Source organism: Convolutriloba macropyga, unplaced genomic scaffold, assembly GCF_964194025.1.
Source record: "Convolutriloba macropyga unplaced genomic scaffold, txConMacr16.3 SCAFFOLD_5497, whole genome shotgun sequence".
Lineage (NCBI taxonomy): Eukaryota > Metazoa > Xenacoelomorpha > Acoela > Convolutidae > Convolutriloba > Convolutriloba macropyga.
The window spans coordinates 1-16,801 of record NW_027449305.1 but is presented as its reverse complement, the minus strand read 5'-3'; the positions used below and the strand labels follow the sequence as shown (position 1 = coordinate 16,801).

General features: G+C 35.6%; 1 protein-coding gene across 1 annotated transcript; it reads right to left on the bottom strand.

The window, feature by feature from the left end:
• Positions 1-218: 218 nt before the first annotated feature.
• On the bottom strand, positions 219-14,624 carry LOC142354936 (uncharacterized). Its single transcript, XM_075407259.1, has 4 exons — positions 14,462-14,624; positions 10,468-10,651; positions 9,492-9,583; positions 219-361 (listed from the first exon to the last, which is right to left on the bottom strand). The coding sequence occupies exons 1-4, from the start codon at positions 14,622-14,624 to the stop codon at positions 219-221; spliced, it is 582 nt and encodes a 193-aa protein (XP_075263374.1).
• Positions 14,625-16,801: the final 2,177 nt, after the last annotated feature.

Genomic DNA, 16,801 nt, shown 5'->3' with positions numbered 1-16,801 from the left:
AGATGAGTTTTTGAATTTTGAAGACTTTTTCAGACCATGTAATTCAAGAGCGCACCATGATAGAATTGGTCTGATCAGACGTCTATTCAGTCAGGACACCTAAAACTATTTACTATTACGTTCCTAAGAACACCTTGGGCAGTCGAAAACTAGAATGAGATCAATAATAGTCTCCCGCAATTATTTTTGTGCCCATTAAACAACTCATTAAAAACGGACTAATCAGGGTCGTCTGTAGCTTGATTTGGAGACATAGTTCCCCCACTTGCTATCCTGTATTCTGTATTGTTTGTCCCTCTGGCCCGTTCATTGTAATCTCCCATTTGTTTGACACCAGCACCTGCCATCATTGAACTAACACCTGATAAACAAACAGATGGCTCTCAAATAACTGGCATCATACTAGCTTTGGTTGTTGCAGATAGCAGTTTACTTAAGCTCAGGAAGGCTAGCCTGAGATCGTGTGTGTGTGTGAGTGTGTGTGAGTGTGTGTGTGTGTGTGTGTCTGTGTCTGTGTCTGTGTCTGTGTCTGTGTCTGTGTCTGTGTGTGTCTGTGAGTGTGTTTTTGTGTGAGCTGGGTCTATACACAGAAAAGGGGCATCCCGGGTTGAGGTTTGACGGTGAATTTTCGTAAGAAATGCGTTGAAAAAAATAATTCTTACCGCGTATTTCTTACATCTTTTTGCGGTGAATTGCTGTGAATTATTTATTTTCACCGCGTTCTCAGTATTCCTACAAAAAAGACACATCCTTCACAGTTTCGAACCTCTTACCTCCGACAACTTCTCGTAAAACTGCGCCAACTGTCATTTACTCCTTTTCTATTTCTTGTGCATTTAAGTAAACGCTGTAAAACAAATGCGGCTAATTTTTGTAAGAAATGCAGTGAAATGGGGTGTATTTTGTTCACCACATTCACCGCTTTTCCTACATTAAAATGCCACAAAAGTCGATGCGGTGAACTTTTGTAAGAAATGCGGTGAAAAAAAAAATAATTTTCACCGCGTATTTCTTAGGTCTTTAAGCGGTGCATGCGGTGAATCGCGGTGAATTTTTTATTTTCACCGCGTTCTGAGTGTTATTAGAAAAAGACACATCCTTTTACGGTTTCGAGGCCTTTTCCTCCGGCAAGTCTTCAATTTCTTATACCACTGCTCCACCTGTCACTTAAGTCTTTTCTATTTCTTGTGAATTCAAGTAAACGTTGGAAAACAAATGCGGCGAATTTTTGTAAGAAATGCAGTGAAATTGAGGAGGGGGCTGTGAGGAGAAAAAATGTGTGTTTGACTGTACCTTTTTTAAAAAAAAACAAACTCTTGATGTGAAGTTACCGATCTTACACCCGATTGTATGAGTAGCAGATGAAGTGTTTTCAGAGAAAAAGTTTTCCTTAAATACTCCACAGACATTGATTCATGATGCATTCCACATCAATTTTGCTGGTATCTTTCCCGTTTTTGCCTCCCCACACATACCATAAGCACACTTGTGTTACAGAGCACGTGCCATTACATAGTTGACCATCATTTAAAAGTGTTGCAATTTCTTACATCTTTTTGCGGTGAATCGCTGCGAATTATTTATTTTCAACGCGTTCTCGGTATTCCTACAAAACAGACACATCTTTACACGGTTTCGAACCTCTTACCTCCGGCAACATCTCATACCCCAGCGCCAACTGTCACTTACTTCTTTTCTATTTCTTGTGCATTTAAGTAAACGTTGTAAAACAAATGCGGCTAATTTTTGTAAGAAATGCAGTGAAATGGGGTGTATTTTGTTCACCACATTCACCGCTTTTCCTACATTAAAATGCCACAAAAGTCGATGCGGTGAACTTTTGTAAGAAATGCGGTGAAAAAAAAAATAATTTTCACCGCGTATTTCTTAGGTCTTTAAGCGGTGCATGCGGTGAATCGCGGTGAATTTTTTATTTTCACCGCGTTCTGAGTGTTATTAGAAAAAGACACATCCTTTTACGGTTTCGAGGCCTTTTCCTCCGGCAAGTCTTCAATTTCTTATACCACTGCTCCACCTGTCACTTAAGTCTTTTCTATTTCTTGTGAATTCAAGTAAACGTTGGAAAACAAATGCGGCGAATTTTTGTAAGAAATGCAGTGAAATTGAGGAGGGGGCTGTGAGGAGAAAAAATGTGTGTTTGACTGTACCTTTTTTAAAAAAAACAAACTCTTGATGTGAAGTTACCGATCTTACACCCGATTGTATGAGTAGCAGATGAAGTGTTTTCAGAGAAAAAGTTTTCCTTAAATACTCCACAGACATTGATTCATGATGCATTCCACATCAATTTTGCTGGTATCTTTCCCGTTTTTGCCTCCCCACACATACCATAAGCACCCTTGTGTTACAGAGCACGTGCCATTACATAGTTGACCATCATTTAAAAGTGTTGCAATTTCTTACATCTTTTTGCGGTGAATCGCTGTGAATTATTTATTTTCAACGCGTTCTCGGTATTCCTACAAAACAGACACATCTTTACACGGTTTCGAACCTCTTACCTCCGGCAACATCTCATACCCCAGCGCCAACTGTCACTTACTTCTTTTCTATTTCTTGTGCATTTAAGTAAACGTTGTAAAACAAATGCGGCTAATTTTTGTCAGAAATGCAGTTAAATGGGGTGTATTTTGTTCACCACATTCACCGCTTTTCCTTCATTAATTTGCCACAAAAGTCGATGCGGTGAACATTTGTAAGAAATGCGGTGGAGAATAACTTTCGCCGCGTATTTCTTACGTCTTTTTGTGGTGCATGCGTTGAATCGCGGGGAATTTTTTATTTTCACCGCGTTCTGAGTGTTATTAGAAAAAGACACATCCTTATACGGTTTCGAGGCCTTTTCCTCCGGCAAGTCTTCAATTTCTTATACCACTGCTCCACCTGTCACTTAAGTCTTTTCTATTTCTTGTGAATTCAAGTAAACGTTGGAAAACAAATGCGGCGAATTTTTGTAAGAAATGCAGTGAAATTGAGGAGGGGGCTGTGAGGAGAAAAAATGTGTGTTTGATTGTTCCTTTTTTGTAAAAAAAAATCAAACTCTTGATGTGAATTTACCGATCTTACACCCGATTGTATGAGTAGCACATGAAGTGTTTTCAGAGAAAAAGTTTTCCTTAAACACACCAAAGACATTGATTCATGATGCATTCCACATCATTTTTGCTGGTATCTTTCCCGTTTTTGCCTCCCCACACATACCGTAAGCACCCTTGTGTTACAGAGCTTGTGCCATTACATAGTTGACCGTCATTTAAAAGTGTTGCAATTGTGAGCTTGGGTGGTTCAATTAATATGCAAACACTAAGCTCGTTGAGCACAATTGGAAAAGATCCTTAGATTTGGCTCCGGGGAAGCAACATTATTAAATACTTTCTGGCCTACTAATGAAACAAATTTATAGAAAGTGGTTCTGATATTTTAGTTTTGTGGCCCTTAAAGATTTGTGGTTTTCAACAATTTTGTGTTTAGCTTAAAAATGAAGAAATTGAAGAAAAAACATAAGTTGCTTTGTAGTTAGAAAAGGGTAGAAAGGGTGCAATTGTCAACTTTACAATGCATTTTGAAAAAAAAAAAGATAACTCAACTTTTATTTTCAATATATTGTCTCAGATAAATTTACTGAGACAATATTTACTGAGACAAAATAATTTATTATTAACTCATTTACTGTAACTTCTCCGATTAGTGAAATATTTCGAGAAAAAACATTATGATAGATTGCATGAAAATTGTTTCCAATTACAATGATGGTCCTTTTCTAATACCAGTGGCTCTCTTGTGCTGTCATATACTGCTTTTAGTTGTTTGTTAGTGCACTATTGGTTAGAAGGATAAGAGAAAACAGCCTAGTAAGAATTGTACATAAATTAAGCTTGACAAGAAGCTCTTCTTGTTCAACATACGCTTGGCTAAAGAGACAAGGTCTCGGGGAAATGGAAACATAGCTGGCAGATTGCCAGAAAATAGCCCCAATAGATTCGTAGATTGGCAGTCCAAAAAAGCAATAAAAAAGACAGACCAAAAAAATTAGTCTTTTCATTGAAGGCTGATCTGTTATATTTTGATTAAAAATCTGTATAAGTTATTGCTGCCTCTATTAGCTGATCTCAAATAACCTTCATTTCGATTGACACAAATCAATTGGACCTTATCTCTTTGAATTAAAGTAAATAAAAGTCAATTTCAAATTGAGGAAGTCATTTTTGAGAGTGAGGAAAGTCAAGTGTGACCAAAAATTTCATAACGCCCTTGAACAAAAAAACTCGCTCCACTAAGAGCGAAAAATGACGTCACACAGACAATTCAGTTGAAATTGCATGAACGAATGAACAAAAAGTGGCTGTGACGTCATATGGTCGTAACAAAAATCATGACGACGAAATAAAAAACATAGCAGGACAAGTCCTGACGTACGATTCAAAAAATTTTCATTGATTAAACAAAAAAACTAGACCTAGAATGGACTATGAATTAATTGAGAAAATAATTTTAAAAAAAAATCAGATAAAAAATAAAAAAAAAACAGAAAATCATGTCAGAATGCAGCATGTGAACAATATATAGGCTTAGAATGGCTGTGAATGGATTGGGAAAACCATTTAGAAAAAAATCCGATTCGAAAAATCGAAAAAAGTAAAAATCAGAGTGAAATTGCCGCATGTGAACAAAAAAACCACTACCGAGAAATCGAATTTTTGTGCAAACACCGTTTTCTCACTCTACTTTAAATTTAGAAAGAAAAAATTTCACGCCGCAAAACCACTCGCTTTTTCGCTCCATTTCCTGTTTCGGCGTGATCAAAATCACTACTCCAATTTGACTTCAAAAATCATGAAAATGTGTGAACAGATCTTAAAAAAAAGACAGAGCCCCAATACAATTTAAATTCTTTGAATTGTAAAAAACCAAGAAAGGCCAATGATAGCCCCAGCTATCGCTGTGCGGCTATTAAAAAGAAGAGCACGGGTTATAAGAGCTGTTCAAATTTCAGAACTAAAGACACTTGGTGCAATGATTAGCACACTAGACTTCATACTAAGAGATGCTGGTTCATAGCTAGTACTCGTCCATTTCAATGTAGTTGAAACTACTTACATCACAATTAATTTGTTCTCTAGTCCTTTTTAATTCTGCAAATTACTCCACTTCTTATGCGCTACCGTGGTAATCAAAATTTCTAAGCGAATGTTTTATTTGATAGGAAATTTTGGATTCCGGTGAAAAAAACAGTTCACACGATATTTGATTATAAAGTATTTTTAATTGATCTATTTGAAAACAAGGGTCAAATAGAAAAGTAGTGCTATGTGTTTCTTAAGCTTTCAAAAACTGGTTCTTATATAACTAAAAAATGAACATTAATTTTTGATTATTTTCGGACGTGATAATTTTTTTTCAAAAAATGTAACAGACTTACGTCGGGCGAGCGGTTAGTTCCGGTCCCCACCCTGGGGTTTGGGAGATTCTAGCGTTAAGGGGGAGGCGTGAAGGGGGTGAGTGGAGTCGGGGATCAAGCAATAGGGTTGGGGAATAGCTAGACGACAAGGATTGCAAATTGCCAGGTGGCAGCCACCTAATGCCCTCCGGGTTATACCTTTTTTTTAACCATTATTGAGGTAAAACAAAATTGAGAAAAATGTCAAACTTGCTTGGGTGCAATTAAGTACTACTAAGTACCAAAATTTTATGAGGAGGATCACAAAAAAATCTTCGACAAAAATATACAAATATCTTTGAAAGAGTATGTAGGGCTCAAAGAGAGTATGTAGAACTTAATGCCCTGCGACGGTGGTTACCTTTAATAATATATTTGAGGTCAGAAAGTCAAAAGGTCAGAAATAACCTTGATCAAGCGAATTGCTTAAAAAGGAAAACAAGACAACTAAAATAGCTACAAATTTTGTTTGCCAGCAATAAACCATTGTTTCTGATATCTAGACTTAAATACTTCGAATTTTTTCTTCACTAAGGAAAATTTCTTTATAGAAATATTGACACAAAACTTGAAAAATTTTGCAACGGTTGGTCCAGTTTTCCCATCGTATTTAGTTCTATAATGCAGAAGATATTAAATACTATTTTGGATTTTTTTCCGATTGAGCCCCCTCCCCCCGTACCTTGCGCTCCCCCAGTTAGAGAACACGTGTCATAACACAGTAAACCTTTATGTAGAAATACGGCACCTGCGTCTCTGGGTGCAAATAATAAGCACAATTGCGATGTCTTTTGTACAATATGCCAATTTGCTTCCCCAATCAAGTATGTTTTAATAGAATTGTTGCACTTGTGCACTGTAATTTGTTCGATTAGTTAAGAACTTTCTTCAAATTTCTAAACCATTGTTTATGACATCCCTTACGCACAGGCAATGTCTTAAAACTGCAAAAATTTCGCATGTTAAAATAAGTTTAGGATTCACTAGTTGTTAGATCTAATCTAACCACCTAAGAAAAACTAGCGAAAACAGGTCTAGAATGACACTCCATCAAAGATTTTGAGAAGTTAAGTAGCTATCCCAGGTTTAGGTGCAAGACGGAAACCGGAATGTCCAGACCGTCTCAGAAAAAAAGTGTCTATGTGCAGTCCATCCCAGACACAAAGATCTTATTTCGTGATTTTCGTGAGTGTACCAGAATTTTTAACTTCCCTGTCCAGACAAGATTGCGTTCCCCAGACTGCAGTGCGTTCATGTCCATGCTTTCGGGCGTTCACTTGACTTTAGTGCGTTCAACAAGACTTTCGAGCTCTTCACAAGCTTTTGTTATTTTGTGCCAGACTTTCGCGCGTTTCCCAGACTTTTGTGCGTTTATGTCCAGACTTTCGTGCGTTCAGCAGCTGTCGTACATCCACCCATTTTCCCTGTGTTCATGTCCAAACTTTCATGCGTTCACCAGAATTTCTTGCGTTCACAAAATTTTGTGCGTTCATCTTCTGACCTTTTTGCGCGTTCATATTCACACAATATTTGATTACAAAGATTTTTTTTTGTTTTAAAAACAAGGTTAAAATAGAAATTTAGTGTTGTGTGTTTCTTAAGCTTTCAAATACTGCTTCTTATATAACTATAAAATGAAGATTAATGTTTTGGGCGTATTATGTTTTGTTTATAAAAATAAAAGACTTACCTCGTTCGAGCGGCTGGCGCCAGTGCCCAACTGAGGTTTTTTGTATTCTAGCCCTCCTCTCCCCTGGGGATGTGGAGGGGCATGAGCGGAATCGGGCGATCACGCAATAGGGGTAGGGCTGTGGAGGAGCAGGACGACAAGGGGTGCAAACTTCAGTTGGTAGCGACTTAAGGCCTTCCAAGTTTTACCTTTTTCATTATTAATAAGATAGTAAAATTTAAGAGAAAAGTCACACTTGTCTGAGTGCAATTAAGTACAATTAGGTACCAAATTTTTATGAGGAGGATCAAAAACAAAAAATTCTTTGACAGAGAAAACATACAAATTTTTTTGAAGCAGTGCTTAAGGCTCTAATAGTACTTAATTCCCTCCGATGGTTAACTGTTTATATTGTTTTTAAGGAGTGAAAGTCAAACACTATAGAGAAAACCTTGGTCAAGCGAACTACATAAAAAGGAGCACACAACAAATAAAATCGCTGCAGACTTTGTTTGCCAGCATTTAACCATTTTTTCTGATCTGTAGACTTAATTATTTCGAAAAATTTTTTCATTAGGGAAGAAAATTTCATTAGGGAAATATTGACACCAAAACTTGAAAAATTTGGCAATCGTGAGTCCAGATTTCTATCGTAAATAGTTTTATGATGCTGAAGATATTATATGTTTTTTTTTTGGTTTTTTTTCCGTTTGTGCGCCCCTCCCCCCAATACCCTACGCTCCCCCAGTTAGAGAACCCTTGTTATTACATAGTTAAGCTTTATGTAGAAATACGGCACCAGCGTCTGGGGTTGCAAAAAATGAGCAACATTGCGATTTTTTGTACAATATGTCAATTTGTGTCCCAATTCAAGTATGTTTTTTTGAGAATGGTTCCATCTGTGCATAATATTTTGTTAAATTAGTTTACAAATTTCTTGAAATGTCTAAACCAGTGTTTATGTCACCCTTTAAGCAAAATAAGTTTCCTGCAACATCAATATTTTTCATCTTTATTTAAGATTAAGATTAATTAGTTGGTAGTGCTAATTTAACTACCTAATTAAAAGATAAAGAAAACAACTTTAGAAGGAAACTCCAAATCCTGCACGTTCTTATGATTTCTCACTAGAAAACAATCGTGTGTGATAGAACAATTTTCTAACTAACCTAACTCAATTAAATATTTTGAGAATTTGAGTAGCTATCCCAGGTATAGGAGCAACACGGAAACCGGTATATCCGGTTTGTATCGGAAGAAAGGTGTCCATTAGCTTATCATCTCATACGCAAAGGTCTTATCTCGTGATTTTCGTGAGTGCACCAGACTTTCGTGCGTCCATGTCAAGATAAAATTGCGTCCGCCATTTTTCCGGGTGTACAAATCCAATTTTTGGTGCGTTCCAAAGACTTTCATTGCTTCACACGATTTTGTGTTTCATGATCAGACTTTTGAGCGTTCATGTTCAGATTTTTATGTTTTAGCGAGACTTTTGTGCGTTCATGTTCAGACTTTCGTGCGTTCATCAAAATTTCATGCCTTCAAAAGTGTTCGTGATTTTATGTTCAGACATCCATGCGTTCAAAGTCAATCAAACTGCTATAACACATATCCTATATACTTGAAATCAGCGATTGATTTTGTATTTACATCGTCAAAAAATCATTAACTATTTAATAGAGTTTTGAAAAGTTTTTCCTGAAAGTCAAAAAAGCATGGCAAAATATTTTAATCCAAATTTGAGGGAACTATGGACACTAAGGCATGATTTTGCTTTTTTTTCAAGTTAAGCTACTTTTTATAACATAGGAAGCAAAAATTTTAACAACAACTCAAAATACTGAGTGCAATTATTTTCACATTTGACATTTTGCTTTCTGTTCTGAACTCAAGAGATCTTGGGCTTTCAACAATAAAGGCTGACACCTGAGTTGCTACTCTGCAGTAAGAGTGCTATGAGCCATCTGATAGATATTAGTTGATAGATGTTAGTACATAGATAACCTTTGGCTCGGAGATACTTGATTCCATCTGGGACCTCAACTTGGGATAGCATGATTCGTGCAAAATTTTTATTCTTTAATTTCTGGAGGCTCTCTGTTTATTTGTAAGAAATTGATCCGTGCTTAGTGCTTAGCACATAAAAAAGATCCGAATAGAGCTTAGCTTACGTTCATTTCTCACGTCAAAGTTTCTTAATTATTTGCATTTCAATCAGTATATGTTTTACCGTTTGCCTCTGTCCTTGGGTCCCTAAAAAACTTTAAAAAGCGGAGGAAAACAAATTTTGTCAGCTGTAGAAAATTTGCAATCTGAAGACTGATATGGTACGACTGTATTTCGAGGCCTGTGGGGTTGGTTTACCTGTTGCTTTCTTATTCATGTCAACTTCAGTCACAATCAACTTCATTGTGGGACTTGATGACGTCTTTTTTGATTCCTCCACAATCATTCCCCTAAAAATCGAATTGATGGCCAAGAATAGGATTATCAAAACACGAAATTTCTAGTAACCAAGCTGAACAAAAGCGGAGACCCCTTTCAGTGAAACACGAAACTTCAATTCAAGCAGAACACAAAACTTGAAATATCTTGATACGAAATTTTCAGGCTTTCAATAAAGCGAGTCAAGTTATTTTCAAACCAGCAAGTTATAGGTGTTTCCAGAGTATCTTCCAGCTTGAACAAACTGAAAGGCTTTTCGTCCTTTTATTCCAAAACAGATCAAAACCATTAGGTAGATTTCGTTGCTTTTAGCGGTTTTCTTCGAGTTCTATGCCCATGGGGTTCAGTCCGTTTTGCGAAATGGGAAAAAGTTCTGCGTGCTAAGTACAATAAACAAGGAATGAGCGGAGAAGAATGCAAGGAATGAGCGCAATATCCGCTCAAATCCCTTATTTTCTTTTGATCGGAATGAGCGGAATTTGAGCGCAATAAAAAAACGCTAATTAATCCCTCAAGATTCCAAAAAAAAGCAATAGAGCCGGGAAACCTATTTTATAAAGCCTGGAGACCCAACTTACAGAGCCTAGAAAACTATCTTAAATTTTGTGTATATTAAGTTATATATTCATTTGTTTCATCCATTAATTGCTCACATTTTCTGTTCCGGTCAAACTTCGCTCATTTCTTGCAATTTTATTCCGCTTAAATTCCGCTTTTTTCTTCCATCTCTTTTCAACGATTCCGCTCATTTTGCTCAAATTCTCCTCAATCCTGTTTTATCTTGCATTTTTTCAGCGGAAATTGAGCGGATACTTCGCCAAGGGTAGACTCATGCAAGCCCTGATGCAATACAGATCTGTATACATATTTGAGTAAACTAATTTGGAACACTAACTCTTTATCCAACATAGTTTTCCCAAGTACCGATTTTCCATCTTCCCCGATGGGCCCCATTTTATCACGAGAGTTTTTTCGGACTATTTTCCCCTCTGTCACTTTTGACCGCCCTGATGCTATGGTAACTGACTTCGATCTTTTGCTGCTTGTTTTCCCTTTGAGGGTTTGAACATCGTCTGCCCCTGAAAACATATACTGTGCAGAATCTGACCATAAAATTAATTATGCCTTTTAGCGCTTCATTTTATTCCCTTTTTTAAGCTCAATGTCAAATTTGTAAATATTTATAAGGAAATTTGCAAATTTTGTGAAAATAATGCATTAATTTCACAAAAATTTGCAAACAGGTTTAAAAATTTTTGTCCCTAATCGTTAGTAGTTGGCCTTTTAGGGTGATTTGACCACACATATCTTTACAAGGTGGACTTTGAAAATTTTCCGATTGAATCTCAGAGAATTGGTTAGTGAAAAAACCCACATTGCTAAACTGAGCAGAGCCCGACCGGAACGAACTAGGCCGATCGTTTGCAAATTTTTGCAAACTTAACATTATTTTGATAAATTTATCAAATTTGACCTTGCGAAGAGATAAATTGCTTTTTTTTTTACAAATTTGGCTTTATCGAACAAAAAAAATTTGCATGTTTGCAAAATTGCCATTAGTTTTGAGCTAGGGTAGCTAATCTGTCATGGTTTTTAAGCTTTTGAGTGCGTATTTTGAACAAAATTGCTTAAAACATTTGAAGCCAACATAACGAAGAAATCAAACATACCATGAATTTTGTATAAGGAAAATTGAACATCCAACGTTTTTACGTCGGTTTTGCTCCTTTTTCTTGACTAAGTTCCCCTATGAAAGTGTGCTGTAGTTATATTAAGCTTTAATATGGCCGAGAAAAGACTCAGTGGTCAAAAACGATGTCGATGAATTCCACATTTTTACTTCAACCCTAGTTTAAAGGAACGAACTGGAATGACAAAAAATGTTTCAAACGTAAGAAGGCTTCGGTATGTTCAATTTGAACGTTGTTTTTGGTTTCGAACATCAGGAAGATTTGGCACTATCATTTTTGGATGCACGAGAAGTTCAGTATGTTCAGTTTCAGAAAATTTGGTACGTTCGGTATTTAAACGTAACAAATTGTCGATTTTTATCCATAGTAAATTTGATATTTCTTTTTATAACGTAGGCGAAGTTAAGATGGAGTTCTTTTTGTAGAAAACATAGTTAGAAGAGACATTTTGTGAACGAATGTGCAAAGATGTCGACATTTCTTTAGCTCATTCAGAAAACTAATTGAATGAATATAGAAAATTGGGTACATTTAAATACCGAAATTGATGTATGCTTTAAAAAACGACAATGCCGAGTCTCTTAAGTTAAATACCGAACAGAAACGACGAAACCGACAAAAAAATCATAAACGCTTTTGCCGTGTTTGGGCAGAGTAAGAAGACATGTTGCGGCCGCTCAAGAATCTCGCGGCCTGGTTCTCGAAATTTACTCCGGCCTGATTTTTCACTCTTTTCAAATTCACAAAAGATTGCGTCGAAACAATTAGTCACTCGGACGTATTAAACGATTGTACATTGAATTTTGATTGAAGCGAAGAATATCCTAAGGACAATTGAAACTAACATTCCCGGCAGATTGCCGGAAAATAGCCGCCGTTGATTCCAATAAGAATGATTGGGATTGAGAGAATAGACGATATTGAAAAAAAAAAGATTTTTGTACAAAAACATTTTTTAAGTCCGATTTATATCGATGGCATTTCGTAGTTGAACCAAATTCTGTCTCTCAGTGAGAGGCCACAGGGTCTAGTATTCATACCGAAAAGCAGTATAGATAGGAACTAAAATTTATGAAAACAAAGTTCAAGTACCGGGCATCTAAAAATGGGCTTTATGGGTTTATCCCGTTTCTAATTCTGACTTCAATTTTTATACTGACTCTGTTCATTTTGAATTGCTTCGCTGAGCAACTGATGTTCAATTCCACTTTAAGCAGAATGAGAGAAGAGTAAAACTAGCCTAGAGAAAATGTCGAAATGAATATGCAAAACGTCGAAAAAGCGGCAAAATGGTAAAGCGAAAAAAAGTTCGACGAAGTAAAAAAAACATAGCAGGACAAGTCCTGACGTACAATTCAAAGAATTTTCATTGAATTAACAAAGAACTAGACCTAGAACGGACAATGAGTGAATTAGGAAAACCATTTCCAAAAGAAAAATCACGAAAAAAAACAAAAAAAAACAGCAAAAAAAAACAAAAAAATGTCAAAATGCTGCTAGGGAGAACAAAAAACCACTAGTGAGATATGTAATTTTGATTCTAACAAAACACTAGCTCCAGAATAAGCTGTGAATGGATTGGGAAAACTATTTAGAAGAAAATCCGATCCAAAAACACGAAAACGCCCTAAAAATAAGAGTTAAATTGCCGCATGTGAATAAAAAACCACTACCAAGAAACCGAATTTTTGTTCAAACACCGTTTTCTCACTCTACTTTAAAATTAGAGCGAAAAAAATTCACGCCGCAAAACCACTTGCTTTTTCGCTCCATTTCCTGTATCGGCGTGACCAAAATCACCACTCCAATTTGACTTCAAAAATCATGAAAATGTGAGAACAGATCTTAAAAAAAACATAGCCGGAAGAATTCCGGAAACGACTCGAAGTGAAAATCCATTTAACGCCATCCAACTACTCATCAAACAAAACTTGCCTTCACTAATTTATGATTATCTTGAAACAAAACCATGAAACAAAAAAGTAAAAACAATAAAATCAAATCTGTCAAAATAGTATAAAAATCTGATCAAACTTTTTTATAAATTGAGATCCCGAAAAAACTATCTCTGCCAAAATAACTTCATTAAAACAACTGTTAAATAAATAAACCACCTATGTGAATTTTGAAAAAAAATACTTCAGGCTAAATTATGAAAAAAAAAGCTCTTAAAATTAACTTTCACCGAAAAACTGAAAAAAGTTACTAAATTTTTTATTATTTCAAAAGCATATAAATCCAAGGAAAAATTCCCTTCAGTCAATTGTGTATCCAGATGCTCGCAAAACAATAGGCAAGTCATAAGAGGCTAAGAAAATTAGCTAAAAACAGAAAAAAACGAAAAACTGCAAAAAATTAAGAAAAATAGTTCCAATTTTCGCAATTTTTTGTCATATTTCTCAACAAAAAAATGATTTTTACCCACAAAACTGTAACCAATTGTTATCATAAAATTGCACAAGTAGAAGGGGTTTCTTCAATACCCATTTGAGCCAGTAAAACAAAATAATCGTAAAAAAACGCAAAAATTAGCCCGAAAATAAGCAAAATACATTAAAAACCTCCGAATTATCATATAATTCATTTTATTTTCCAGAAACTTTCAAACCACTACCTAAAATAAAAAAAAACATAACCAAATCTCTTAACCAAAATAAATAAAAAAAACTGCTTTAAAATGCCGCACGTGAACAAAAAAATTTCGCTCGCTTAGAGGAAATTTTTTCGCACATCAATTTCTCGCTCTCTCAAAAACAGCGGTATGAACAAAAACCACTCTCTTTTCGCTCCGCTCTTCACTTTTGTTCAGCGCCAAATTCACTCCAAATTTTTTCACGCGTTTCATTTCCCGCTTCAAAAATCACTCCAATAAAATTGATTAAAAATAAGGGATTTCTCCAATACTCTTCGAGTCGTATATAAAAAAAAGACAGCGCCCCAATACAATTCAAATTCTTTGAATTGTAAAAAAAAATTAGGAGCGCTATAATAGCCGGCTGAGAAGATGAGGGCGGCTATTAATAATTAAAGTGCAATTGAAAATTAAAGTGCAGTCTTAATGGTCGGTTCTTATTTTTTTTTCTGTCTGTTTATTTTGCCGATGAATTTAAATTTTGTTGCTTTGTTCTCTTTACTTCGTTATTGTCTACTATTATATATGTACACTACCAGTCCAGCAAGTGTTGTTTGTAAACTTACATTTGAGTTTGTTTTTAGGACCATCTTTGGGTTGTTGCATTGTTGTCGGTCCATTTTGAGATTGGAACATTTCTGGCTGATTTCCGGACACAAAATTTGGTGTCTGATACAAAGGAGGCTTTTGATACATAGCTTTCTGGCCTACTAGGATCTCTTTTGACATCGAAGCATATTTAGTATATTTTTATCTCTTGTTTAAACTCCCAAAATTCCTGTTGTGTGAATAGCTGAGTTATGCAACAAGAAAGTTTCTTAAATTGAAAAGTGACAAAATGAAAACACTAAAATTTTTCAGGTTGAGGATGGATCATTTCCTTGCATTTTTAAGGCTCAAAAAAAACAGGCGAGTAACTCCACTCAAGGTCCTTTCATAGTTCGACCTACCGTTTTTTCTTATCCTACATTGGCCGAACATAATGTTTCTACTGATCAGTTAGGGACATGATTAGATTCAATACATTGAAATATCGCAAACTCATCCATTAGTCGCTACTCCCGGGTCGAGGTGTCACCACTAAAATTCGCTAAAAGATGTAAAATTTGCAATGAGTTTGAGTAAAAAGTGTAAGATTTGCGCTCAATGCAATGAATGCGCAGAAAAAAATTGTTAAGCGGTGAAAAGCTGTTTTTCACCGTTTAAGCAGTGAAAGAAATATTTTCACCAGCAGAATGCGGTGAAAAAATTCACCGCTACCATCAGAATACGGCGAAAAAAAATCATCGCCAAAATTGCAAACCTTAAAAACATTTACCGCTAATTTCAACGCTTATCTTAAATTCACAGGAAATAGCATTCCAGTTAGTGAAAAATGGCGCAGTGGAATAAGAAGTTGGTGGGCTGTAGGAGGAGATTGGTTCAAACCCATGTACGGCTTCTTCTTTTTTTTGTAAGAAATCCGGTAAACGCGGTGAAAATTTTTTTTTACCGCTAAAAACCGCAAATCTTACAAAAAGTCACCGCTTTCATCGCATTCAACGCTAAAAGATGCGGGCGCTTTGCGGTGAAAAAGTTTTTTTTTCACCGAATTTCACCGCTAATCTTACATTATTTGTTGACAAAACCTCGACCCGAGTTACCATTTATACATACTCAGGTTGAGCGTTTTTACTCAAAAAATTGATGGGCTTGGGCTGTGCAGATATGTTTTAGAGGTTAAATTGGGCTGTGGGGCGATTTTTTTTGAAAACCACTCCACAGTTAGGCGCCTTAGGTTTAGTTGAGAAAACAGAGAACCATCGTTTTTTTTCAATAATTTGCATCGTTGCTTGATAATCATCTTGAATCAAGAAAATGATAATTGACTTGATAATCAGATGAAAATGTTAAGTGTTTGATGTAGGGTTGAAACAAAAGTTTAGCATTTAATTTCCACAATCTTTTTGAAATTTTTCTATGTTTATTCTTCAAAGATGATTAATAACTTAAAAAAAAGTTTGAGACCCTCGTTTTTGAATTTTTTGTATTGATGTTTTTTCATTAGCAGGAAATCTAACAAATCACGTATGGCCTTGAATCGTTCATGGGAACCACAAATGAGCTTCAGGATGAATTCTGGGTAATCGCACTTCATGACCAACGTATGGTTATGTAATGCCCTTTTTCTATTGACGAAAACAATATGCTAAAAGCAAAAAGACACGGCGAGAAGTCCTCTTGTAACAAACCGGTGACAAAAGAATCCGGCAATTTTCTGCTAAATAGTCTCTTCTGAATTTTATAGTTCAACCAGGATCAAAATCACATTTAATTCCGTCCAAATCTCAAAAATTTCGGCTGACTAAATAAAATCAAGTTTCTGAAAACAACAAGGAAAACAGTCTTCCTCTACTGGCATAACAAATGATTGATAATACAATGAAATTACTCAAAAAAGGACAAAAGCGCGTAAGTGAGTCAGACAAAAATCTTTTTAAAGAATGGTTTCAAAACCATCTGCGAGCTGTAGAAAAAAAATTAGAACTATCAGTACTTACTCTCTACATTATTAACTGTCTTTGAGATCAAAAACCAAATAGCAATCAAAATAAAAAGTATTAAAAATGTTAAAAATTATTTCAGGAATGTAAGCAGGAATTGCCGTATGAAACATTCAAGTGCTACTCCTAAAAATCCATCCGAATTCAAAAATTGGTTATTGTGAAACGCAACATGAGCATTGGAAAATATTCCATTGCTTACAGAAATCTACAAAAAAGATAAAAAATGTCTGAACTTCATTGTTTCTACCGGAAGGAATTGGTTTTAACTGATAGAGAACAATAAATTGGCTACGAAAGCATCCAAATGGTTTTAAAAAATCGAAATTGCATCTACAACAAGTGGTAAAAATTAAAACTATT